Raw genomic sequence first — 26,169 nt, 5'->3', positions numbered from 1 at the left:
TCAACTTGGTGATGAGACAGGATCCCCTCCAGCAAATGACACAACTCTGTTGCAATACGTGTATAAATAGTTGCGTAATTTTGAAAAAGATCTCTTGGAGCAAAGCTACTTAACTTGTCAGATGCATCTTACATGCTACTCCTCCATTCAAAAAGAGTTGTCAGTCTGAGGTTTTGTTGCATGCCAAAAAGCTGTCTATTATATACAGAATTAAATCTCACTATGTGTCTAATCTATCTACAAAACAGAAAATCATTACCAATACCTACAGAGAAAAATACAAACCAGCAACAAGGACAAAGAAAACAGGAGAGAGGGTTGGAAGAAATTAGTGTGAAAGGGGAGGTTTGACATTACTTGTGTCAGGTGTGGTTGCCATGGTTGAGACTATGACAGGTGGACCAGTGCGACGTCCTACCATCTTGGAGTTGTTAAGATTTTGCACTTGAAGATTGGAGGAAGAAGTTACGGGAACAACGGTACTCTCAGGAGCAGCACCGATTCCTTTCCGGAGAAGCTGGGGGCTGTGAAGGGGGCTTGGCGCTGCTACTGGCGACGCTGGGGGAAGGTTGGGGGCTCTCTTCATCAGCTCCATGGGGGAATAGGAACCAGAGAAGGTTTTGGGTGGCGCTCCAGGGGTGCCCGGGGCTGGTGGAGGCTGTTGTCCAAGAGCAGACATTGCAAGACCGGTGTGGGCATTGTACATGGAGAAGGGTCTTCCCTGAGTCACAGCACTGCTATATCCTCCAGGGCTGACTGGAAAAGCTCCACTTGCCAGGGGCCGTGCTCCTGGGTAGGTGGTGGTCTCCAGGAGGTGCTGGGAGGGTGCGCTGCTGGGTCTTCTGCCAAGAAATTCTCCCATCCTGGGGGACACAGTCTGGATGGTGGTGGCAGGTTGCTGCATCAGGCTGGGGTCCATGGTCAGTCCCTGGGGCTGCATGTAGAGGTCATTGCGATGGCTGAAGCTGTTGGATCGTGTACGTGGTGCCGTCCCACCTGTCTTGCAACTAAGCACCACACGGGACAGAACACGGGCCTGGGCCAAGTTAGGGGCCACAGAGCGGACATCATGGTCCTCCATCATCCCCAATGTGCCAGTGGAATCAAAGCCATGTTGCAGCAGGAGAGTGATGGTGCTCTCGGCCAAACCTTCAGCTCGCAAAAAAGCCAGGAAGGTAGGGTCCACCATCTTCTTAGGGTCTGCAGCACTGGGATGGTGAAGAGGCAGGCTGGAGGTCACTCCAGGTGTAGCAGCCACCAAGGCTGAGCTGGGGTCATAGCTTGGGTCGTAAGGCAGCCTCTGGGAGGCTACAGCTCCATAAGCCCGGGGCAGAGCTCCGTCCATTCCCTGAGAAGCTGGGTCCACCACAGAACTGGTGGCAGCTGGCTGGCGAGGGTCCAGGGACAAGCTGTTGATATTGTTATAAGCTTGGCGAGCAGAGAGAGACGGCAGCTCGGCAGCGTAAATAGGAAGAGGGGGCTGAACCCCGTAGACTGCAGGAGCAGGAGAGCTGCCGCCAATACGCTGGACGTCTGGGATCATTTTAGATCCCAGAGTTTCCCTGTACAAACGGCTCAGCTCATGAAGGGGAGGGGGAGGAGGTGGCGGGGGAGGCGGGGGAGGAGGTGGAGGGGGAGGAGGCGCGGGGGTAGGTGTTGAAGCAGAGGCTAGCACGGAAGGTGTGGCCCTCGCCTGTCCTTGATCCCAGGTAGGCCTCACCCCCCCAGCGCTGGGCCCATAATGCGAGGCTGATCTGGTGAGCAGGTGCTGGTTATCCCTATAAAACCCAGATTCTTCAGGTAGCTGACCAGATAAGGTACAGTCAGCCAGGTAGTAATCCTGAGGTGGTGCAGAGGCTCGGCCTGCCATCACTTGCCTGAGGTAGAGGCTGCTGCTCAGATCGGGTACGGAGTTCTTCCTCAGCAGCTGCGGCCCATGCCGGTCCTGTTGGATCTGCCCGTACGGGGAGGCCTGGAGGACTGGATCCTGTTTCTCAGCAAGATCTTCGTGGTGATGAAACCACACTCCGCCGTCTCCCCCACCCAGTGCCAGAGAATTCCTACGCCCTGCAATGGTGCCACAGTAGTGACAGCGTCTTGCAGCCCTGTCGTTCTGGCCTTCAATCCATTCAGGACCACGCTGGCCCACAGAGCCACCAAAATGCGACTGCTCACTTGAGTTAGGCATCAGTGAAGACAATATAGCGGACAGCTATGAGAGCGGAAAATAGAGACGGGTATTCTGTTTCGACTCTCCAATTACACTCACCTCCAATCAAAAAGGAGGAGTGGAGAGAAGAGAAGAGAAGGTGAAGCATGAGGTACCCTTTTACCTGATCTGCAGCTGTAGGGCCCCCCACCCACCCAACCACCCACCCTCTCCTCACTCTTAAGTGCGTGCTATCATGTAGCTCCCTGCTGGCAGCCTATCTAAATAATTCAGCCCTGGAAACATTAGAAATCCATGAGGAGAGAGGCACAACATGACAAACACATAGAAAGAGCACACACACACACACACACACACACACACACACACACACTCAAAAAAAACACACCTTTAAGTTGAGGCTCTACTCCATTGTACTGCAGGTATCATGCTTGTGCTGGGCAGCATGCTTTCATTCCAAACTAAGACCGAGGGTAAAGAAATTGGGCTAAAAACTCATGCTGGACAATGACAACAGAATGGAGGAGGGGACGAGACGCACTAATCCAATGGGGTTGATGCACGCCATTGGCAGGGACAGTCCTCTCGTCCACAGCGTTTGCCACAAGGGGATTAGCGTCAAACTAAAACCTGCTTAAATCCACTGCCCCCTGTGACATCACTTGAACCAGATAGTGTACATAGGCAGCACGCCGCTGAGGCCCCTGGATGTTTTCACGGAGTGTAAAGCTACAGTGTTTATGGTGCTCAGTGGTTACTGCTCACCCCTCCACTGGCCTGCAGCCGGCATCCCTCTGGGCATGAATGGATATTCCCAGAGGGATCGGGGAGGTTGGGGACCGACATGCTTGCTCTAGTGTGTCCCCGGAGAGAGGGGGATGGGGGTCGGTTGCAAAGGCCAGACACATAAGTACTACTGAGGGTCAGATTCAATCCAGTGGCTACTAGAAGTAAGCCAAGAGATACTCCACTCAGACCATGAAGAATGCACAGCCTCCTCTACTGGGCAACGACAGACTCACACAAACAAATACCCATACAGGCAAATGCAAGCAAGCACGCAGAGAGGAAAGAGCATGCAACCATGGTAATCAGTCACGTTATCTCATATCAGTGTTTGAGTAATTCAAAATCTCCCGCCCCCACCCCGCCACCCCTCCCCAAGCCCAAGATCACATCTTCAGATCGCTCGTTTTGTTTGACCAACACTTCGTTTACAGTGACATAAAGAAGAGCTTTACATTTGAGATGCATCATTTCAAAACAAAAAGTCAGGAGTTGCAAAAGAGAAATATCTATATCTTGAAAGTGTCATAATGAGGCCATGCCATGCCTGCTTCTGAGCATGTTTTCACAAAATGAATCAGCATGAACTGCACTTTTTATTCCCTTTGCACCTACACACACCAGATGTACAAGAGAGCAGATGTGGCTTATCTGAGATGTTGCCATCAGATATAACTGCCAGTGTTTACTTGCCATGACAAGAGCAATGTAAACAAAAAAAAATAAAACAGTGGCAGGAGTAGAGGAGGGGGGAGCTTTGATAAGTGTGTGATTGGGGAAAAATAAAAGCTGATAAGGCGGTAGGCTGCCAGCTTCGACTTCACCTCAAAGACGAGACCATGTGGGATAGGACAAGGCATGAGGGGAAGAGGATATGATTGGACTGCACTGGACCGTGACAACTAGATGGCTTCAAGCCTGTTTCTATTCTCTGCTTTATTTCTGTCTGAAATAGGCAACAGGGGTTTAAAGGAAGAGTTTCTGCGGCGTTCTCCTGAAGCTGAGACACAGAGACAGCGTGACTGAGATGGGCTAAATTTATTACAGTTTAGGAGTGACAGGAAACTGCTCTAGTACTGTGTCTCTTTATGGTGTCCCACTACCTGTCAAGTCACAGAGGGAAATGCTATAACCAGCTTGTTTTCATTTTAGAGCTTAAGTGATGCAATAATGATTTAAGACCAAAAAGAAAAAAACAGATTGTTTCATTATGGAACATCCAAATTGGAGAACATTAAGTAGGTCAAAACAAAAAGAAATCAGAACAGTTTCATTTTCCCTATGGCCCTGCACAGTCCAGGATGATGCACATCTGAAGGATGGTTTCTTTTATCCAAGGTAAAGCATACCTAGCAATTTCCTTGCGGTGATTTCTGAGCGCTGTCCTCCCAGGTCTGAGTCTCCCTGCGCTTTTTTGTCAGCTGTAAAACACACCATTAATCACTGTGTTGTATCTCTCTACAGCAATCGCCGACAATAACTTCTTTTAATAAGCCCCTTCCAGGGCCGTGTGTCACTCAGATCCCCGCTTCCCGACAAAATATTAATAACAATAATAAACATCTCCGGTACATTCGGGCTAGCGTTGCTAAAAGTGAAACAAGGATATGGCATATCATATCTCCTGCCATGCAAATTGCTGCATTTCCCACAATTCATAAGCAAGAGAAGCTGGGGTACCATATTCATCTTGTCTACATCCTCTGATATGCCTCTCATGAGAGCTGCTCCATAATTAAGTGAGCATGCTATATTACACTCATCAAGCAACAGGGACTCTGTACTTGCTAGCATGAATAATATAATAGAAGAAAAGACGCCCCCAAACTTACACAGTGGATATTTGGTGAACAGCATCAGAATTGATGCCAATGCTCGGCTTGCTAGCTCACAGCCAATCCTACAGCTCTGTGAAAGACCTCTAGGTACAATGTGTTGAACAGACGTCCAGCAACAGTCATGCCTTTGGAGCAATCTGGCCATCTTTCTAGGGCACAGGACGCTAACGGCAGGACTTGGCAGGCAGGCAGGCCAGGGAGAGATAGCTGCAGAGTGATTTACATAGCTGCGACTCTACAACTGCTGATCCATTAAACTTTCATAGGGACTTCATAAATTAAAACCATGACTGGAAGAACTTGAAGATTCTACTCAATTACTGTGATTGTACAGTATATTAAAGTTTTAACGAGCCTCTGGGCCTTTTCTTGCTCTAACACAAGCACAGGGAGGAGGGAGGGGCAATGAGGAAAGAAAAACACATGGTACCAATTCTGGTCCGATGGCTTTCAGAGGACTCACATCTGCTGTGTTATCAAGACACCGTCCTCCGCCTCTTTACCACCTCGCGTCTCTGTGGCGTATGACACAGCGTGTCACACATTTGCACGGGTGGGAGGACTGTGGGACCGAGTGAGAGACGCTACTCAAAACCTTTTATCAACAGGGTGAGACCTGCGGTAGACTTGGTGAGGCGAGTGATTCAAGTTTTGACTTCCATTTTAAACGGGCTGGTTTGCTCCCTCTTTGCCTCGCGCGCAGCCCCGCGCTCCGCCTGCCTGTCATTATCAAGCCAGTGGCCCATACTGCATCACAGATGGGGCAGACAGAAGGGAGAGACGACAGCCCGCTTGCTTTTTGGAGAGACGAGGAGTGTGCAGCTGAGTGAGAGAAGAGGGAGGGAAGGAGAGCAAGGGAGAGAGAACAGAAAATGTGATTTGCCTCCACGTCAGTGATGAAAAAAAGACTGTGATTCTAGTTCAACGAAATGCCACTTTTCCGACATGTTCGGCTGAGTAGAAACAGGGTTTACTATTTATGTACGTCTCCTGTGGTGTCAATCCAAGGTTTACAAAGGTCAGTATGTTCTCTCGCTTTTTTTTCCCCATCAAACAAAAGAGTCAACTAGTGTATTCATCAGTGTTTAATGTTGTCTTCACCCAAGCTCCACTACAACACCCTAAAATCACCGACATAAAATACAGTGTAAAAATCTCTGACTTCTTGATATCCATCAGTAAAAGAAAAAAAAAATCTGAACAGAAGCATTTCACACATGACAATTTTCTATGCAACTGATACTTTGAGGTCTGAGGTTTGACACCCGGCCTTTATTCTCACATGAGCATCAACCCACCACTCACTTGTGCTTGGCACAAAAACAAACAAACCCTTTTCAAAGCACAGACAGACGAGAAGACAATGGCATCTGCAAAAGACTGGACACCTGACTGTACGTCAAACGACCTTTATCAAACAACAGCCCTGTGAACAAAAGACCACAGAGCATGTAGCCATCAGACAGCATGCTTTGTTTCAGGTCTGACCAAGGAAGCTAAAGCTAGTAGGAATAACTAGCTGCATGGTTAAAATCAATAATAAATAAATATGAGATCATATCCTCTACAAATACAAGTTTAGACAATATAAATAAACATATAGTATATATGGTTATAGACAAACATAATCAACACCGGAGAGAACAATTGTCTGCTGAACTACTTTTGTGTTTTGTTCAGCCGCTCATATGGATAAATTATATTCCTAATTACGCAACCGTAAAGTACCATCATGTAACACGACATTAATAAAATGCACATGTTGATTAAAACATTATCTGACTAGATTAGAGCGGCTCTAATCTAACCCAGAGGCGACACACTATTGCAGTCTACAGGCAAAACAACAATCTTAGCAAAGGCAAAAAAAAAAAAAAAAGGAAAAGAAAAGGAAAATAATAAAAAATAAAAAACAGATCAGGAGCAGAACTGTCCTCCCTCCCAGCCACACAGCCCGGTTGCTGCAGAATGATAAACATTGGTTCAGCTCAAATTAAGCTGAGAACATGAAAGGACCTGAGGCTGGGAGGAACATGGGCCATGGCAGATCACTCCTCATCTCTTCAGATGACAGAAATGAATCTCTTCACCCCTGAGAGAGAGAGAGAGAGAGACAGAGAGAGAGAGGAAGCTCCTCTCTCTTCCTCATAACGCTGAATTAAAGCTGATGCTTCCCAGCAGTTGCTTTGATTGAGCTAACTAGCAGCTTTTGATAAAAACAGTTGCAACCAGCTCCCTGCCTCCTTATTTGCAGACAGGCCAGATTATGCTAAATACATATCAAGGATTTAAATGGCTTAATCAGCCTTGTCATCTAGCCACCGGGTTTCCTTAGATACTGCGTTTCTGTTCCCTCTGCCATAAATGCCAATGTAAAACACAAGATTGTAGCATTTGGGTGGTGGTATAATATAAGAAAAAATACAAGTTACACTTTGCATGGCACTGCGAACTGTCTTGGATGGCAAGAGCTCTTTTTCAGCGTTGGGAAAAAGAGGAGAAACAAAGGCGAAGCCTCTGCTGGACAGTGCAGAGAAAGTGTGGTCTCAGCAGACGTTTTTCAAAGAGAAAGCTCCAGATTTCCGCTTGAAAGAGACTGAGGAGAGACAGCACGAATCACGGCTTCAGCTGCTCTGTATCTGTTTGCCAACTGCGGGCCTGGCTGCAGCGTGAACCTGGACTAGGATGAGTTACTCCTGACAGTAGCCAAAGAGGCCCTGTGAGGATTTCTACCTGCGTGTGAAACAAAAAACAGAGCGTCGCTTCATGTGTGTTCTCTCCTTTACGCCGAGACAATCACCATGGCAGCCTTATCACGCCGCTACACGCAATCAGTGGGACAACTTTGCCTGGTCATTGGCTCATGAACAAATCACAAATCACAAGCTGTTTTTTTTTTTTTTTTCTTTACGCCCTCACAATGGCCGCCAGAGGACTGATTCACTGATCCTGTATGATGGCCATCTGGAGAGCTCATGTGTGTGTGTGTGTGTGTGTGTGTGTGTGTGTATGTGCATTTGTGTGAGCGTGCATGTGTTTGTGTGTGTGAGGGAAGGAACATCGACAGGTATGCTCACCATGAAGTAACTCTGCATGCATCACAGCAACACCTGTTACCGTCTCTCTGTGTGTCTCTGCTGGGCTTTGAGCACATGCCCAGCAGAGCAGACTAACCGTCGTTCCCTCAGGAGCGACTAACTACCTCAGACGTCTGACTCACACGGAGCCAACAGCTGGATGTGGACCCACGCCCTAATCAGGAAGGATTTCCACCATTGACCGACCCACCTGTGCTATGAAATATCATATGACTCGCCTTCAAAGCGAAGCGATTGTTCAACAGTACTGGAGTCCTGTCGCCCAGGTAATCGTTAACTGATAGAGCGAACCCTTTAAAGGAAAAGCTCGACATTTTGGGAAATATTCTTGTGTGCTTCCGCACTCAGTAGAGAGGATTGATGCCACTCTCATACCCGTATGCTGTGCAAAACCCAACTGCAAGGCTAGTGGTTTCCCTTTGTTTCCTGTCTTTATGCTAACAAGATTTTGCATACATGCGCCATATCCTGATATTTGTGAGACATAATTCTCTATTTCTGCTAATTTCAGGGGTTTTAATAACCTGAGGAGGAGTTTATGTTCAACAATAACACAATATGTCTGCATGTTGGACTTTTTTTTCAAGTTGACTCAGATAATTTTTTGGACTAAACAGCTTAAAATGTGACTGATTCCAGACAAAACATCTATTATCCTAATCAAAATAAAAGGATGTTTCCAAAAATGGCCCTGATCGCCTCTAAGAATGAAGTATTACGTTTTCTTTCCTTAATTTTATCGTTGTAACTGACATTGATAATGCGCTGTGATGTTTTTTCCTTATGCGTTATAAAATGCTACACTTTGGATTCAGCAGTGGTTGGGATCAAGCACTAGGATTGGGTTTCTTGGGCCTGACTATATGGGCTCATACGGGATGCGCAGCATATGTCCCTCATTTCATGCACACAACGCCGAGGTGCTTACATCATGCTGCAAAACAAATATGCTGGCAGTGGGGGTAATGGTGCGTCTAGCTTCATTTTCCAGCACTGCAGTCATGTCTGCCTCTCCCTGTGCTGGCTCCAGGAGGGCCCAGCGGCTTAACAAGCCTCTTGGGGACCCAGACAGCAGAGAGGAGATGATTTTACCTCAGGACACAGTCTGACAGACACACACACAAACACACACACACACACACACACACACTGGGCAAAGTCAAACAAGTGGGTTTAAAAATGCACATCCACAAGGCTTCAGATGCAGTTTATACACCCACACAAAGACTCATATTCCTTGTTGCCTGGGCTGACTTTGTAGCTATGTGCACAGCAGGGGGCTCCTTTTCTGTGTGCAGGCCCTTCAATACAACACCACCGCTCTCTAATCCACAACCTTAAGCCCAATAATCACCACAGTCCATGGTGTAAAATTGGCTACTTCCAAACAGCCGTGACAGGATCGCATCCATTCAATCCCCTGCGGTAATCTAACTTGAGTTCAGATGTTTAGAGATTCTCCATAACCGTAAGTCACATAACAGACACTCCTACACAAACAAACAGCAGCTCACACAGAGAGGGAGAGGGGGAGAGAGAGAGAGAGAGAGAGAGAGAGAGAGAGAGAGAGAGAGAGAGAGAGGCCAGAGTAAAGCAGTAATCTCATTTACATCCGCCAGATGACTGTTTGCTGCTGAGGTCAACATTTATACACTGGTTACTGTAGTATCTGACATGTGCTGTGTGCCAGGGGAAAATTATAGCAATCGATGGGTATTGATCACCAATAGGTCTTAGGGTTGTGCTAATAACAATGAGGGTGGTTGGCTAGGGGATGTACAGCTCTGAGGCAGTGTCAGTGAGGGAACACAGCAAGTGGATTAAGGATTTCTTTAGCTTGAGGTGTGTATATATTTGTTCTTTTTAACCAAATGTAGCCCAGTTTTAGCCAAACACATCTTTTCTCATGCAAATTAAAGAAATTAAAGCTCATTAAATCAAAAATGAAAATGAAAATTATTCTGCTCAATAGTGATGATTATTTAGCAGAATTATTTCTCAGTCTCTGGAAACAGAATAGGTTTACTGCATCTGGACATCTGCAACTGTGCAAACCTTAACATCCTTCCTCATACCAACAATAAAGATTTCTGTTTCTATTCATATTAATAATAATAATCATAATCCTACAATTCATCTTCAAATGATAATTTACCAGTAACAGGGCACTTTCCTTGATGCAGTGGAGATGCAAGTACAAAGCATCAATATCACGCCCAGATTAACTTTAATTAACTGTGAAATCCAAAATCGTGATTGTAAATATAATGTGATGAACTCTGCAGCCTTAGTTGTATGAGCTGAAAAAAAGGCATCATAGTGTTTGTTGGAAAAATCAGTGCAACTGTGAGGAAAGAGAAAAAAAAAAAAAAAAAGCTCAGGAAAGACACATACATGTAACTTTACCTTCACAGATCCTGTCCAGCCGCTGCCTCTTCACTTTGTGTTTGTCAGTCAGGGACATGGCGTCAAACACAGCTCGGCACAGGACGGCACGGCTCGGCTCGGTTCGGCGCAGCGCGGCAGGGTACCCCTCCTCCTCAGCCACTAACACTGACAAGGTTCAGACTCCTAGTGCACTGTCAGCACTATTCCCCGGGGCATACCGCCTCGGCACATACACCTGTAAGAGAGGCACAGAACCTGGTTAAACTCAACATTCTCTCTCTCACACACACACACACACACACACAGACATACTGTATATACACACACAGTACAAAAAAAAAAAAAACAAACTCTGTGACTCAAGAAGGCATTAAAGAGTCCTTGACTACAAAGTCACTCAGCCTCTTGCTCACAAAGAGCCCAGGAAGCTGCAGGCAACAGATATACAGAAAATCAGTGAATCGCACACATTCTCTCACACACATACACACACACACACGCGCGGACACACACACGCGCGGACACACACACACACACATGCACACAGTTAGATACTGTTGGTGACAAAGTGCCCTATTTGCTCTAAAAATGACAAAGCTTCCAGGCTCTAAAAGCTCCACTTTTCTGCTGTTTGAGGTGTGTTTTCTTTCACTGACAAACACTCATCTGAAGCTCCATCTACAGCAGCGTGTCACTCGTCACATTCCTCATTGATTGCGGTGACATTTGAGGTATCTCGACTTAAGACAAATAGCAATCTACCTTTTTTTTTTTTTTTTTCTCCTTTTTTGCCCTCAAAGCCATTCAAAACAAAGCAGGCGCAGAGATGCTTATTCATCTGACAAACGCTGATCTAAGGAAATGTGAGAGAAGCTGTTGGAACTTGTGAGGGGAGATTAATCATTTGACAAAAAAAAGCATGTCTGCTGCACCTGAAGGTTGACAGACTGGCGTGTAATGACACATTCAGGCCAACAGAGGGTAGTTAAAATCTACTCAGAGAGGAGCAAACTGTCTCAGTTACACCTCTGCACAATATAGTTACTATTCATCACATCTTTATTTCTCCTCCCAGACTTTTCCAGCTTTAAAAATTCATTTCAAATGCAAAAAAAGGGAAAGTGCTCAGCTTTAAGTTCTTACTCGCCCGCTCCACCTCTGAACCTCAAGATGCCTCATTCTGACCAGAAGTTGGACAGGAAGCTGTAACCATGCTGGTATTTTCAGAATAAGTCACTTTTAGAGGGGGTAAGATATTTGAACAGGCTGAAAATGTTGCTCCACATTCACAGCGTTCAGTTCAGCGCCGCTGGCAGACATGCAGGCAATTATTTGCACAAATGCGCCTTTGTAAGACAGAAAACAGACGAGTGTGCATTTCTTCTCTGGCAGTACATAAAGAGCACGGCGAGGATCAGCATCTTACTGAATCAGAGTAAAATTAGTGCAATACAGGAGGGGTTATATGTTGCAAATGCCACATCATGCTTGTCCAGGACCGGAGCCAGGAGCACCTCTGCTCTCAGAGAGTGCTGACACCATGAAAACATCTCTCTCCGCCAGAAAGCATCAGGGCTAAGTCATTACTTTAAGTCGTCATCGGCCCTTTGTAGTCGGATTTTAGAATAAAGAGACAGGAAGGAAGAAGAGGAGGTAAAGAGTTCAGCCCACTCCATCATTATCTGCGGGATCAGGGCGGTGTGGATGTTAAGTCTCAGTCTCAGTCATCAGTGTAATTTGTCAGAGTGGGCTGGTCAGGACTGGAGCTCAGGGCCGGTGTGGGTGGTTGTGAAATGTGACATTATCGGGACATGTTTTCACATACTGGAGCAAACACACCGGGAAAATACACAGCGCAGTTTGCACCACCTCATAAATATGTCAGCAGACACTTCTAAATATGTCGGAGGGGTATTTGTTGTCTGTTAAGACATCAGCAGGTCGTTTTTCTCTCAGCCTGTGGTGTTTATTTGCTTTTCAGTTAAGGATTACATATGTTTCCCAGAATGCTTTCTGACAACTCCAAAGAAAGGCCTCTACATTATAGCTATCAGTGGCAGGTAGGTGCACATACACTCAACTTCTGGAGCAAAGCAGAGTGCACACTCTTTAAATTTAGATGTCCTGACAGGCATTTAAGCTCTGACACAGCTGCTCATCGAAGTTTGAAATTCTTGCGCAGGCCAGAAATGTAGTTTCAGATAAAACTCGGATAACATCTCTGGATTTGCCTCTAGTTAAACATCAGAGCAAAATGTTTTGGACACGTGCAGCGTCATCTCAGTTTTAGTGTGTGTGACGATGCAACGCTAGCAACAGCGCTACGTGATCGAGATAATTCGTTTCTGTCAGGTTGAAATACTTCATTCGACCGCTAATCTATCTAAGGCTTTAAAAAGGTGTCGTGTGGAGAAATTGCACAATTTCAGAGCTGCAACAATTAGCTGAATAATCAAGTAGTCGATCGATAGCAAAAACAATCTGCGACTGTTTTAACCATCGATTAATCATGTAGGTAATTTCTTAAGCGAAAATGCTAAATGTTTGATGGTTTCAGCTCATCAAGTGGACAAAACTGATGACATCACTGTGGGCTCTGGGAGGCTGTGTTGCATGTTTCACTCTTTTCTTGTGTCTTACAGACCAAACAACGAAGAGATCAATCAAGAAAGTTATCAGCATATCAACTCATCTTCATCTTTTTTGTTATAACTCGAGGATCCACGTCGTATGTAAACACACAGAAAACACCACAGAGTACTTTTAACTGCTTTTTCAAGTGTCTACATTTTTTTCTGTGGGCAGAAAAGAGATTTTGACATGAGGAAGCCGCCCACAGTGGGTCACACCCTGGGTGTCTCTCCAACAAGGCAGCAGTCTGGCTCCAGTGTGTTAGCGGGCTGCTGGGAGGCCTCACCCTGCTACTCAATTCATTTCAGTTCTCCCCTCCGTCCGTCCTCTTTTCTTTTCATCTGTCCATCTCTCTGTGGTGCTGCTGCCTCTGAGGTCTCTCACACAGAGTCATCAATCCCTGGGCCCTCTTCCAGGGCTGTGTGTGTGTGTGTGTGTGTGACATGAAGAGTGAGAGTGACAAAGAGGGAGGGAAGTAGAGAAAAAGAGCGCTCACAGAGGCTAACGAGACCCACACACTGGCCAAAACTGCCCCCGATTCTTATCCCCTTTTCTCTACCTCTCCGTCTCTGCTGCACTCATTTCCTGTGGCCCCAAAACTCCTTCACTGACTTTCTAAAATACAGCCAAGAATGACCTCCACGCTCGCATAAAAACAGAGGAAATTGGGCAAAAGAAAAACTGAAACAAAGCCAGCAAGGCATGAAAGGGTATTTAGGCTGGGATTTTGCTCTCTCAATCCAAACACAAAGGTCATATACATGAATCTTAATATTTAAGAGGCATTAAAAGTCAGATGATCGATAAAACTCCCGGCATGTGGGGCCACAGCTCATTGAAAGAGAAACATTCGTGTGCGAGAGGTCGAGACATTAAATGTATGAATCCATATCTGTGACGGCCGGCTCGCTCTCCCAAGGACGGCTCGGCTGTGAGCGCAATCACACTCCACAAACTCCCCTCAATGTCAGCGGCACACAGAGATCACTGTCCGACGACTGTCCACAGAGGTGGGGGAAGGGCAGTCAGTCAGTGGGGGGTTTGAATACAGCACAACAGACACAGACACACACACACACAAAGGGGTGGTTTCAATCACTGTTGAATCTTTTTCAGTTTTATATGGCTATGCATTTAATTCCTTTGGGTTTCGATGTATTTAAGTATTGTTGTATTGACTGTTGGAACTCTGTGGCCTTCACCAGAAGGAACGAAAAAAAAAAGAAACGAAAAAAAGTGTTGATTAACTGAATATTCAATCAAAATAAAATTAATTTCCAATTTTCTTAACAATAGATCATCTCTTATTAGCCAGAAATTTAAACCTTTCAACGGTTATTCATTTTTAATTATAAGCATTTGCTGCTTTTCTCTGTTTTGTATCAAGAAATATTTTGTAAAGTTTATTAAACAATTAATTCATGGATGCATCGGAAATGGTATTTATAGATGAATAAATAATGAAAATAATCATGAGCAGCCCTAGTTTCAGTCTTCACCCAACATCATGAATTTACCCACGAGAGGATATGAGGAACTCAAAAAAGTCGAACTGAATTCATTTGCAACATCATCGTCTTCTAATGCGATGAAATTTAATGGTGACACCGCCGCCGTTGCAATCCATCTTCCCATTGAGAGACAAACACTAACAGAATCGTCTCCGATGTGATTAATTGACTTTGCCAAAATGAGAAATTAATTTGGTTTGGTAAACGGATACAAGCGCCGCCCCTGACAGACTCTCATTAAAAAGCACTGAATACTTTCTTTATTAGACATTTTTTTCATGGGGGGTAGGGTGGAGAGAGAGTGTGTGTGTGTGTGTGTGTGTGTGTGTGGAGGGAGGGGGCGGGGGCTGTCATTGCAGTTACAGTAACACTTCATGTGTTGACACAGACGAGTGTGATTTTGGAGGAGCCTTAAGAACAGAGAAGAGGAGACGTTTCCTTTTGTTTGAGACAGACAGAAATATGTTTGGACCGGAGCGAGCCAAACTGAGAGAGAGAGACAGAGAGAGAGAGAGAGAGAGCAAGAGAGAGGGAGAGAGAGAGTCTGTGGATGAGTTTGAGAGATTGAATAATTAAAAAGGTCAGGCTACCTGCCTGCTGTGTGTCGCTTCACACATGCAGGCAAACACACACACACACACACACACACACACACACACACACACACACACACACACACACACACCCAGAGTTCAGAGTGTGGCACAGTGCGCACTGGGACAAAGACTGAACAGACAAGTCATTTGGGGGAATGATCATTTTCCTTCGAACACAGTGTAGTTTGTGAACTAATTGGGTGAATCCATAATTAATTTAGTGACATTAAGCCTTGGGGTCTGCTCCACTAAGACTCCACCACTTTCTAAGGATGTTAAGTAGTACTAGTGAAGCCCCAGGCTCGCTGCTGAAGGGGAGACTCCTGTTCTGATGCATCACAGTGCACGTCCTGACATTTAGGGGGGGGGTGGGGGTCTCTGACAGCAACACATTTGCACATGTGCACATGTTAACTTCCCCAGTACTGAAGGGATTAGTTTAATGTAGGCCTAGATTTCCTCAATGAAACCTGTGAGTGAGGGATAAATCTAGAAAATCCATACTGGACGTGTATAGGTTGTACCTCTTACCTGACTCTTGTATCCTCGGGGAAGAAAAAAAACATCAGTGCTGACACATATTAAGAGAGAGATTTCCTGGCCTTATTAAAGCAGAGTGACCCCACAGTATCTGCAGACGTTTGCAGCTGAGACACACTGGGTCAAAGCGTTCGGTCACGACTGAATTCGACTTTAATTTCAACAACACCTCATTTTTTTGAGGTGAGGTGTGTTTGGAAGCTGGAACAAGAAGTAGGACACTAAGCATTTTCTTCACTGAACAGCATTAACGCTCTGACACGCAGCTTTTAGCATTGTAAATGTGATTAAAATAACAATAGCACTTCCCAATGTTAAATATTTGCTATATTGCTTTTGATTCATGATAATTACCACAACACGAGGAGGTTTTGTTTGAGTCTCATGTGTTTGTCTGTTTGTTACTTTGCAATTTAAGTCAAAATGTAACAGATTTCAGTAAAAATTTGGCACAAATTTTGGCCACAGAACAACCAACCAGTGATTAGTTTTTGGTGACTGTCCATCTTTTTTTCTTTTTTTTTTTTTTCTTTATACAGGATTTCTTTGTTAAGAAGCAACTTTTGTTATTTTCTCATGAGCTGCAGCACTTACTTAAGTGAAATAATAAATACATTTTGGCAGATGCATCCCAGTTGATCACTGTTTATTTTGATGCAGATCCAGATCCAGATTACAAACTTGTTAGCATTTCTAATATAAAAACAAATGCAGAAGGATTGTTCAGGCTTGGCAAAGGTATGCACTCTGTGCACTTTCTAGTTTCTGAGTTAATTTCAAGATTTGTCTGGTAATTATGATGAAAAGTCTTCAACAGCTGCTGTGCTTTTTTTTTCTTTCCTTTTTTAACATAACAACCACAATAATATGATTCACAGTTTAAAAGCTCAAAAGATTAAAATGAGGTAGGATTAGATGGGAATAGTGTTTTGATTTAGTTTTGTTTGAATTGTATTATGTAACCATAAATCCTAATACTGTACTACAATCTTTTACAGCCAATCTAACCTCATTTTCAGTATGTGGTGGAAATACTGAAACCACAGGGATTTTATCAATCATCAGATGGAATGAACTCCAAAAAAATATTTGGACAGTGTTGCATCTTTTTGGAAAAACAGTTCTTCGACATGATGAAATGCTGGGTATTTTTTAGTTCAAGAACAGGCAGTCAGAGGCTGGGTATTTTTATCTGTATTGGATGGACAGTTAGAAAGATTAAGATTATCTAACTAGTTATTTTTAGTAAGCTGCCAAATTATATTTCATTCAGGGAAGCTTTAGATGAAATCTTTCAATGAGTTGTCAAATGCACTGCAGCTCTGGAGTCTGTATTTATCTTTCCCAGCTGATGCTGCAACCTCTTTGAATTTCAATGTAACGTCTCAATGTGAGTTCTGTGGTAATCCTCGCCAAGGCTGTAAAAACACGAAGCACTTGCTTTAAGATAGAGTTGGATAACTTCGGCGGTTACTTCTCCTGACTTAATTTCCCGGTGGAGCTTGACAGGAAAATTGTGAGGAGAGACAACTGTTAAAGTTATCTGACAGTGTGCAGCAGGAAAAAGCACAGCAATATCCATCCCTCTTACAGCTGATTCCTATCAAAAGCCGGCGCAAAGCAAGCCTCTTCAGAGACTCAAATGAGAACCTCCTCAAAGCAAGTAAAACTTCTCACTAAGACTTTACGCTTTCACCCAAAGAGGCACACTTCACTGGAAAAAATACCTCTATCCTCTCAATTTCCTTTAGAAATAACAAGCACACGTCTCAACGACGAGGTTGTTTATACTATTGATATTACGATCCATTATTACCCTCTTGTTATTTTCTTCAAAAAAAAAAAAAAAAAAAAAAGGCTCTGTTTTCTTTCCACTAGAGCTCCATTTGAACAATAGAGACCATTTTCCCCGTTCAGATTCTGGAGTTCCTCCAGAGGTAAATCTGTCAGCGCAGGGCCAAAACAAAGAAAGAGAAAACAGGAAGGTGTGGACACCCTGCAGCACCAACCCGACTCTACTATTAATATCAACTTACATGCCTATATCCTCAGCACCTCAGGCAGGGGAGAGTGTGATTTCCATGAACTAAACGAGGCCTGTGACAGCGTAGGCAGGTGACAGCTTGACACAATTATATTTAGCTTGGCAAGCATGCCAAACTGAATGTCTTCAAACTGCTAGAAGTGTTGAACTAGTGGCATCAGTAATGGAAATTTAGTCTTGAAATACACAAACAAGGCAGCGCTTGAAATCCAAGCTACTGTAGCCCACCTTGTGCTATTTACATCCGATCAATAAAATCTTGTTTCTCAAAGTTCCACAGGCTGAGGTTATCAGTGCAAGCCACAGCCGAAGTCAAAGCTGAAAACACTTCCCAGTACAGGAAAACGCCTGCAGCGTGCCAACCTGGTGAGCAGAGGGAAGGCGTGGCCTGCATTGCGAGGGTGAGGTAAGAAGTCACCCTCGCCACCAGCTTGGTGTCAGCGAGAGGCCAGGCTCCGGCTCAGACAGCCAGCCTGAGTCCGGCAGGCTCGGCCCGGTTCCCTCTGGGTCCTTCCAGGAAGAGCCAGCGTGATTCACAGCTTCCTGGTCCAGGAGAACGAGGTGCCCACAAACACACACACGCACACACACATGCACACATACAAACACACACGTACACACACATACATCACTCAGCCCTCTCCCTGTGGACGGTGAGAAAGCCAACTCTGTGCTGTACTTGGGCTTACATTGGGAGGAGGCCAAGTCAAACAATGTGTTGATAAAGTCCAGAGCAGAGTGGTGAGAGGAACATAGAGAGAGAGCACGAGGGCTGTGCTGCAACACACAAGGACGGGGATTCACACAGCCAGGAACACTTCAGATATAATTCTACTTTGTCTAATTTTCATAGTTTTGGCTATTAGTCCTATTGGAAGAATAACATTGTACAAACCACGTTAATTGCTAAGGTCTGGGAACACAGCATGCTAATTTGGGAGAAAAAAATGAAGGCGGATGGTAAAATTATTATCAAACTTCCAAACCGTTGGTGGTAAACATTAATCATAGTTTACAGTGTCATCGTCACAGCTCAACTCTGACAACATTTCAGGTGTTCTCACTTTTGGTTTGTCCCACTAATAAAGTGGTTCTGATGTTCTGGCTTCGCTGTGTTCAGCTCGTTTGCAGCCTGTCTGATCGTTAGACCGCTTGTGTTTCTTGTTCAGGAGCAGTTCTGCTGGCTTTCCAAAGGGAGGCAATTACATTCAATATCATAACGGATACAAATGATGGCCCAAACTACAAAAAAAAATGTTTTAAAATAAAAAATTAAACAGAATTCTCCTTTAAATGCAGCCTCAGCTGTGTGGTTTGCCTGCTCCCTGAGCTCAGTTTAACTGGACACGTTCTGGAGAGCCGGAGCCAATAACTGACTTTACAGGAGAGCTTTTTATCCAAGCCCCCTCTGATGGGCTCACAACACAGGGTTGGCCCCTCTCCCTCTCTCTCCCTCTCTTTACCACATCCTATCATCTCAGGCTCTACTAATGCACCATGCTTCAAGGGACCAGGACTGACACACACACACACACACGCGCACACACACACACAGCTCAGTCAATTAGTCCTGGCCCAACCTTGCAGCTGAGAGATAAATGGTGTGGAGTCTCAGCAGGCTTTTGCGCGAAGCTGTGCTCCTTGTCCGCCGTATGTAGAACAGGTCTCTGGAGGACGGCTAGCCCCTCCACCGCGATGAGACGTGGCGAGCGCGGTGCTGAGGAGGGGGCTCAAAGTGCTCAGGCGTGTATTAAAATATGACCACGAGGACCCCTTACTCCCTAATCAGAGCCGGCGTGAGAGGCACGAGGAGGAGAAGGAGGAGGAAGAGGCAGAGGCAGGGAGGTTCTGTCGGGGCGCAAAGCTGCGTACAAGATTTCAGGTCATTCCACTTACACCTCGTTAACCATTTGTTTGTGCAGTCGAGCTGGAACTTGTCTCCTGCAAGAGATCTCATACTTGCTGCTGAATGTATCCTGGGAAAAAAAAAAATAGTGCTCACTCACTCTGCCTCTACACTCCGGCTACAGTGTTTCCCATACATTGATTTATCTGTGGCGGCCGACCACAATATCAACACTGACCACCACGTATTGATTTTCTTTCTTTTTTTTTTTTTTTTTGTTTTTTTTTACTATCTATCTTGAAATCTCTCTCTCTCCTGCTTTCTCACACAATCATTAACAACAGACCTCTCTGTCATAGTCGGATGGCCACTGGGCGCACCAGGAGAAATCTTGCTGCGTCAGTGGTGCCAGTGGTGGACCCTACATGAAGTGTTAACCGTCTGTCTCTTTACCAGCCTGCTGTGTGCCTGTCACTCGGGGTGCGCAGAGCGTGCACCGCACTCGGAGAGTAATCTTGGCCTTTTTTGATAATGCAGTAATAATACCCGCTCCTTGTCACCTACCGCCACAAACACAGTCTTATTCTGTGGGAAACACTGGGCAGAATCTGAAAACGACCTTTAGTATGTGTGAAAAAATCCACACTGCGTCCACACTAAAACACCCGCACAACTGGAAAAAGGGCTTCATTTCTTTTTCTTTGTACTTTTTCAGTTAGCAAGCAACACAATGACACCATCACAGCCAACACCTGGTAAGAAGTGGAATCTCTGCAGCTTAAACTTCTGTTCTGCTTCTATAAACTATGTTTCTCATTTACACATTTTTCTCCTTCTGTCCTCAGACAACTTAATGCATCTAAAAATGTGATGTGATTGTGGCTCATAACAGGTACCAACATCCTGCTCAGCTGCACCGGGTCAATCAAATGGCAATTTGATGAATGTCTGGGCACGGTTGTGTTATTGTTTTCCAAAAGCTCAACTTGAGGCGGGTGATGTTAAAATGATCCCCTCTGCTGGAGGCCTCCGGGTGTGAAAAATGCCAGGTTCATGTGGACAGAAGGGGAAAGAGAGAAAAAGATGCTTTGGAGGCCTCACCTCCATCGTCGCAGTAAATCAAGTAGCTAAGCTGCATTATCTGCAGCAACATGACAATCCTTTTAACGCCTGACACACCCCGGTAACAAGCATCACCCCCCCCCCCCACCACCACGGAGCCTGCTGACATGTTATATATGGCTCCCTCTCTTCACTAACTTTTCACGACATGTCAATCCTATCAGTGCTCACACACACACACACACACACACACACACACACACACACACACACACACACACACACACACACACCTTTAAATCAACCTCCAATGCCAGCAGGGCGGGGCAGATGCAGGTGCTTGTGTTTGTATGAGAGCAAGAGCCTTTTCCATTGACAGCAAAAGACGTAAACACACACACACACACACACACACACACACACACACACACACACACACACACACAAAAACAATCACACAGCAAGGTGAAAAATTACAGTCGGGGAAGTGCGCGTGGCCTGGCGGATTAACTGCGGAATAAAAGTGCTGATGGGCAACAAAAGAGAAAAAACAGCTATTCATCACCCTGGCACAGGATCAAACTCACACACTTCTCAAATGCCCTCCTTGAGTTATTGTGCAGTGCGGCTCTGCTGGCAGCTCCACAGATAATGCCGCCCTACCTGAATTGATTAGAGCAGGGATGTATCCTCTGTTTTCCAAAGATGGAGAGCGTCCGTGTCCCCGCACCGCTGAAGTGGAAGAAATCTGTTAATATGCTTTTAACAACTACACTGAGGTTTTTTTCTTTTTTTTTTCTTTTTTTTTCTTTTTTCTCTTTACTCTGTGCGAGTGTGTTTTTTGGAGTTCATCAGGCATGCAGACGGAGTGCGGTCATTTTCTCAAACAAATGCAATCTCTGCACCAATCGTTGTGTTTCTGCTGTTCCTGCATTTCTCTGAACCTGGGGGGGGGGGGGGGGGGGACAAACTGGGGGCATCTGCGCACACACACACATGTACTGTTCTGGATGTTATGGACTCAGATAGATGATGGGTAAATATACAGTAGCGCAGATTAATTAATTTCATCATAACAAACTCAATTATGTGTTTTTCATCTTGACATTTTGATCCAAAATTAAAGTTAAAGGGCATGCTTGGCATTTTTATACACGTTCACTGCGTAACTGTAGGTTAAGGTTTTAATTTAATTTCTAGCTTTGTCACCTGTCTGTCAAAATGTCAACTGTCAAATGCCCCCTTCATCTGGCTCCTTCTACATGACTGACAGGCACTCGAGCTGCAACTAATGGTGCTTTCTATCAGTAGTTAATTTATCAATTATTTTCATGCTAACCGACTAAAATCAGTGCCAAAAAGAATACGAATAATTCACTTTATTTGACCAGCAACCCAAAAACCCAGCAGCAAAGTCTCACATTTGAGAAGCCGGAAGCGCAGAACGCTTCGGATTCGGTTGCCAAGCAATTGGTCATCAATCGGTTAATCAACCAGTCGCTGCAGCGCTAGCATGCACTGTGCAATCTTTGCTACACAAGCTGCCATCTGTTACAGTTTAGTGTCTTCTCTCAAAGACCAGTCAAAGCCCCGTTTTATCAACCATCTGAACATCAAAGGAGGCTAATAAAAACCATTAATATGAATATGATGTCATCAGCTTTATCTACAAACTGCTGTGAGTGCTGCATAATATCAGTGCTCCACTAGATAGGCTATTTAAATGCATCAAGTCCATAGTCGTGTGTGAAAGGGGTGCATCAAGATGTGTGTGTGTGTATATGTGTGTGTGTAAGTGCAAAAACTATCTCCTCCCAGGCCCTGACAGTACACACCATCACACAATAGGGAGGGAAATGCCATGAAAAAGGATGAATCATGGGATTGTATCCACGCTGAAGACACTTTGACCACCTCAGGGTTTAGGTCAGTTGTGTTGTCCGTACAGCAGCGACTGACACACAATCGCCACACATACACAAACGCAGTTTTTCACACTTACTAAAAATCAGATATTTTCCTCTGTTTTTTTTTTTGTTTTTTTTTGGTCTTTTTTTGTTGTTGTTGTTTTCAATCATGAAATACTTGCTGTCAGAGATGGTTTTCTTTTTTTTTTCCCCCCTCAATCAGGGCATGAGAGTCGGCGGTGGCCTCCATTTCAACTCAGTGGGTCATGGGGGTCGCCACGCCTTTTAAAAAAGAGAAAAGCCCTTGTCACAGTGCGAGGTCTCTCTCCTGCCTGCCACAAAATGTCTCCTGACACAAAGCCCTCGCACTCGTATCAGCGCACTCCCACAGCACTGCCAACAAATGTGACCTCCTCTTTTCCTCCCACTGCTAAAATAAAAAAAAAAAAAAACTTCACTCACCTCTACCTTGCCAACTGAAATAAAATAAATAAATGAAAACAATGTGCTCTGCAACTCTGCCAGACCACAAACAGAAGTAATTTTTTTTTCTTCTCTCCACTAACTTCTGCTTGAGAAAGTTTCCGTGTTACAGTTAAGGTGACGGCTTCAACTTTATACTGAGTTGTGTTCAAGGCCTGGGGGGAAAATGCTTTTCACTGTTTATCTTTGGCTGGATGATCTGAGCCAAGGCCTGTGAAACTGTGCAGAAACCCAACGCTGCCACTGCTCAAACACAAAGAGGAAAAACAGCAGAGTCGGCAAAGTGATGCCATGTCTAAGTTGCAAATGTGCAAAATCAGAGCGTTTTTGTACCAGATTGAGGTTAATTAGACCTTTCGGCCTCAACTACACTTGTAATTCCAGATGACTTGATTAAATTGTCAGAGCCAAATGTCTGTAACTACACTTCCAAACATTCACTGCTGCTTTTCTTGGTCTGTATCGTCGGTGATTGGACACCTTTGGGTTGAGGAAATCATCTTGATCTCTGCAAACGGATATATGTCGGATATATTTGACTTTCTATAGACTGAACAATTAATCAGAATGAAAACGGGCAGACTGATCAATAATGTAAATAATCGTTAGCTGCGGCCTTGATTTCAGTCACCTTTGTGTACACTGTGTGGTGTAATATCCTAACAGAACTCATAATGTCTTCTGAGGTGTGACCCCATCCATCTGCTCCCACAGGCAAACAACAACACACACACACACACACACACACACACACACACACACACACACACACACACACCACCCCCACTCACCACACACAGAGGTCTGCCCGGATTAAATCAAGTGCATGGAGAGCAGAGCCCCATTACCCTGCAGAAGCCACTTCACTGGTTGCTTTACTAGCCAGCGTCCCCTACCCCCCAATTATAAAACCACGAGGCTTAAGTCAGCAGGGAGGTTGGGATGGTGGGGGTGTTGATTCCTCATGGGGATGACCTTAGTGAACTTGGGAATGGGGGCCAGGGCAGGACGTAAACCCAGGTCCATCAGGCGAGAGTCCAGTTTAGGAGTTGGCCTGGTGTCGACCAAGCGGAGCGTTTTGTTTTGTTTTCCCTTTTCTGAAGAGACGATGAAACCTGATGCTGCAGTGAAACACTGCTGCGAGTGGACACTCTTTTAGCCAAATGAACTCCCAGGGTAATGGACAAAAAAAAAATACAAGAAAGGTGGAGGAGAGCAGGGAGGAGGAGAGGAGGATGGAGGAGCAGGGGGTGGGGACAGTGTAGAGTGTAGAGTAGGTGACAAGCGGGAAAGAGGTGTGTGTGTGTGTGTGTTTGTGTGTGTGTGTGTGTGTGTGGAGGGAGGTTGCAATCCCTGCATAGAAAATTAACAATTCCACCCAGTGCTGTGTGTGCACGACATTAAATGCATGAATTATAGCGCGGAGCGAGCTGAATTAACTCTATATATCAAGCCGAGTCCAAATAGTTCAGGGGTGAGGGGCTGTGTGCCTCAGCTGACTCGGTGGGGGGGGGGTGGGAGTGCGTGTGCGTGGGGACGAGGATGGGAAAAATAAAGTAACTCAACATTTCTATCTCCTCCCATTAAAGTTAACCACTTCTCTCTCTCCAGAGCCATAAAGCTGTCAAACAGACCTCTGATTTATTCCGCCCTTGCCCAGGCTGCTGTCCTAACTATCGCATGCCTCCAATTAATTTTTTTTGTTGCTCTCCATCACTTCCCTGTAAATGTAATGAGATTGCAGCAGCGAAAACTGCTGACTCCCGTTAATGCACAATTCTTTAATAATGCCGAAAAGCTGGCCGCAAAAGCAGAGGGGAGAAAAAAAAAAAAAAAGAAAAAGCATGCTGGCCCAATAATGGCATTTTAAAGGTGCAGAGTTTTGTCAGAGATGTAATTAACATGATTCATTACAACATCTTTCACATTTGCACATTACACACTGACCAAAGCCCAAACCTGGCTTAGGCAAACACAGGCCGCAATCTGTGAAAGGCGCTTTGTGACAAACACAATCCTCAGATGCGATCGACGCTGCATCCATTTGTCCACCTACTCCTCACCCACTCAGCCGCTCCTTTCAACAGCGACAGGAGTTGTTCTGACAAAAGATGTGTGTGCTGCTGCGAGGAGAAGAGGAAGTCCAGGAAAAGCACTTTTTCTGTATTTACAACAGCGAGCGAGCCAGCAGCTGAAGCAGGCAGATGAGGAGATCAGATAAGAGAAAATGGCTGCAGTAATTGCATTTGGCCTAAGATACAGCATCCTAACCTGCAAACAAGGTCAACAATGCAGGGCTAATTGAGTCAGGATTTTAATTACCCCAATCATAACTTCCAGAAGCCTCCAGGAGACGGAGAGATACTGTCTATTGGCTGTGTTGATAGTGTGATTGAGTTGTGCGCTGACCGTTACGGGTGGGCTGCAGGTGCACAGCGGGAGGCATTAAATAGACTGTGGTGGTCAAAGCTGAACGCAGCTGGCAGGTGTTGGTGTGAAGGGACTTTATTACCCTATAAACTATCTGAGACAATTCACTCACAGCGTCTTCTGTGGGCAGCCAAAGCCCCGATTCAATTACTGCTCAAACTCCACATGGAGAGCTCTAGGAAAGCAGCGAGGTTCCACTTATTGTTCTTCATGTCACCTTCCTAAGCTGAAAGCACAACAGCACATGTTCTCACACTGCTGGAGCAAAATGAAAGCCCAGCTGAAGACATAACCCAATACATGAGTGTAATACCCAGCAATCCCGAGATTGATATGTTCTCATGGGCGACTAATAACTCCTTTGTCTGTGGAAAAAAGTGGATTCATGCAAGCTGTGGTGATTGATTGACATGTTTGGGACAATTAGAAGCTCAAAGAAGCAAGAGCTTCCTGCTTGTTTTGTTTGTCCTTTGTTTGTGTACATGGAGAAGATTCATTAGGCCTCTGCATGGAGGATTTGAGGTCTGCGAAGCGAGAGGGACCCAGCCCAAGTGAAGCATGTCAAATTAGGAGGGAAAAAAATCAAACCGCTGCTACTGGGACTCATTAGAACCTCGACAAACACAACGTTTTGTTGCATTATGTGTGCGTCTGCCTCTGTGCGCGTGTGCTAATAAAACAAGAGGAGTAGCGGTGGCTTGTGTGGTTTTAAGTTATTTTCATCATGGCAGTTTGTTTTATGAGGCACCGAGGCTGAGACACTCTCCAAACAACTTTAATGAAAGTGAGGATCCAGCGGCCTCATGGGAACTGAAGTGCTAAGCCGACGCTCCAAAAGA

General features: G+C 45.1%; 1 protein-coding gene across 5 annotated transcripts in view; it reads right to left on the bottom strand.

The window, feature by feature from the left end:
• The window catches only part of ctbp2l (C-terminal binding protein 2, like), an 89,060-nt gene that overhangs the window by 38,526 nt on the left and 24,365 nt on the right, over nucleotides 1-26,169 (bottom strand). For 2 of the 5 annotated variants that reach the window (XM_071462561.1, XM_071462563.1), the window contains exon 2: nucleotides 10,299-10,515. In XM_071462561.1, coding sequence (XP_071318662.1) covers nucleotides 10,299-10,356 — 58 coding nt within the window. In that variant the 5' untranslated portion in view covers nucleotides 10,357-10,515. Of the gene's footprint in view, nucleotides 1-357; nucleotides 2,189-10,286; nucleotides 10,516-26,169 lie in introns of those variants that run through there. The other 3 variants (XM_071462559.1, XM_071462558.1, XM_071462560.1) reach the window with 2 other exon arrangements.

This window comes from Trachinotus anak, unplaced genomic scaffold (assembly GCF_046630095.1).
Source record: "Trachinotus anak isolate AG129_WGS33_773 ecotype Australia unplaced genomic scaffold, CSIRO_AGI_Tana_v1 ptg000025l, whole genome shotgun sequence".
NCBI classification, from domain to species: Eukaryota; Metazoa; Chordata; class Actinopteri; order Carangiformes; family Carangidae; genus Trachinotus; species Trachinotus anak.
This window is presented reverse-complemented; position numbering and strand designations above follow the sequence as displayed.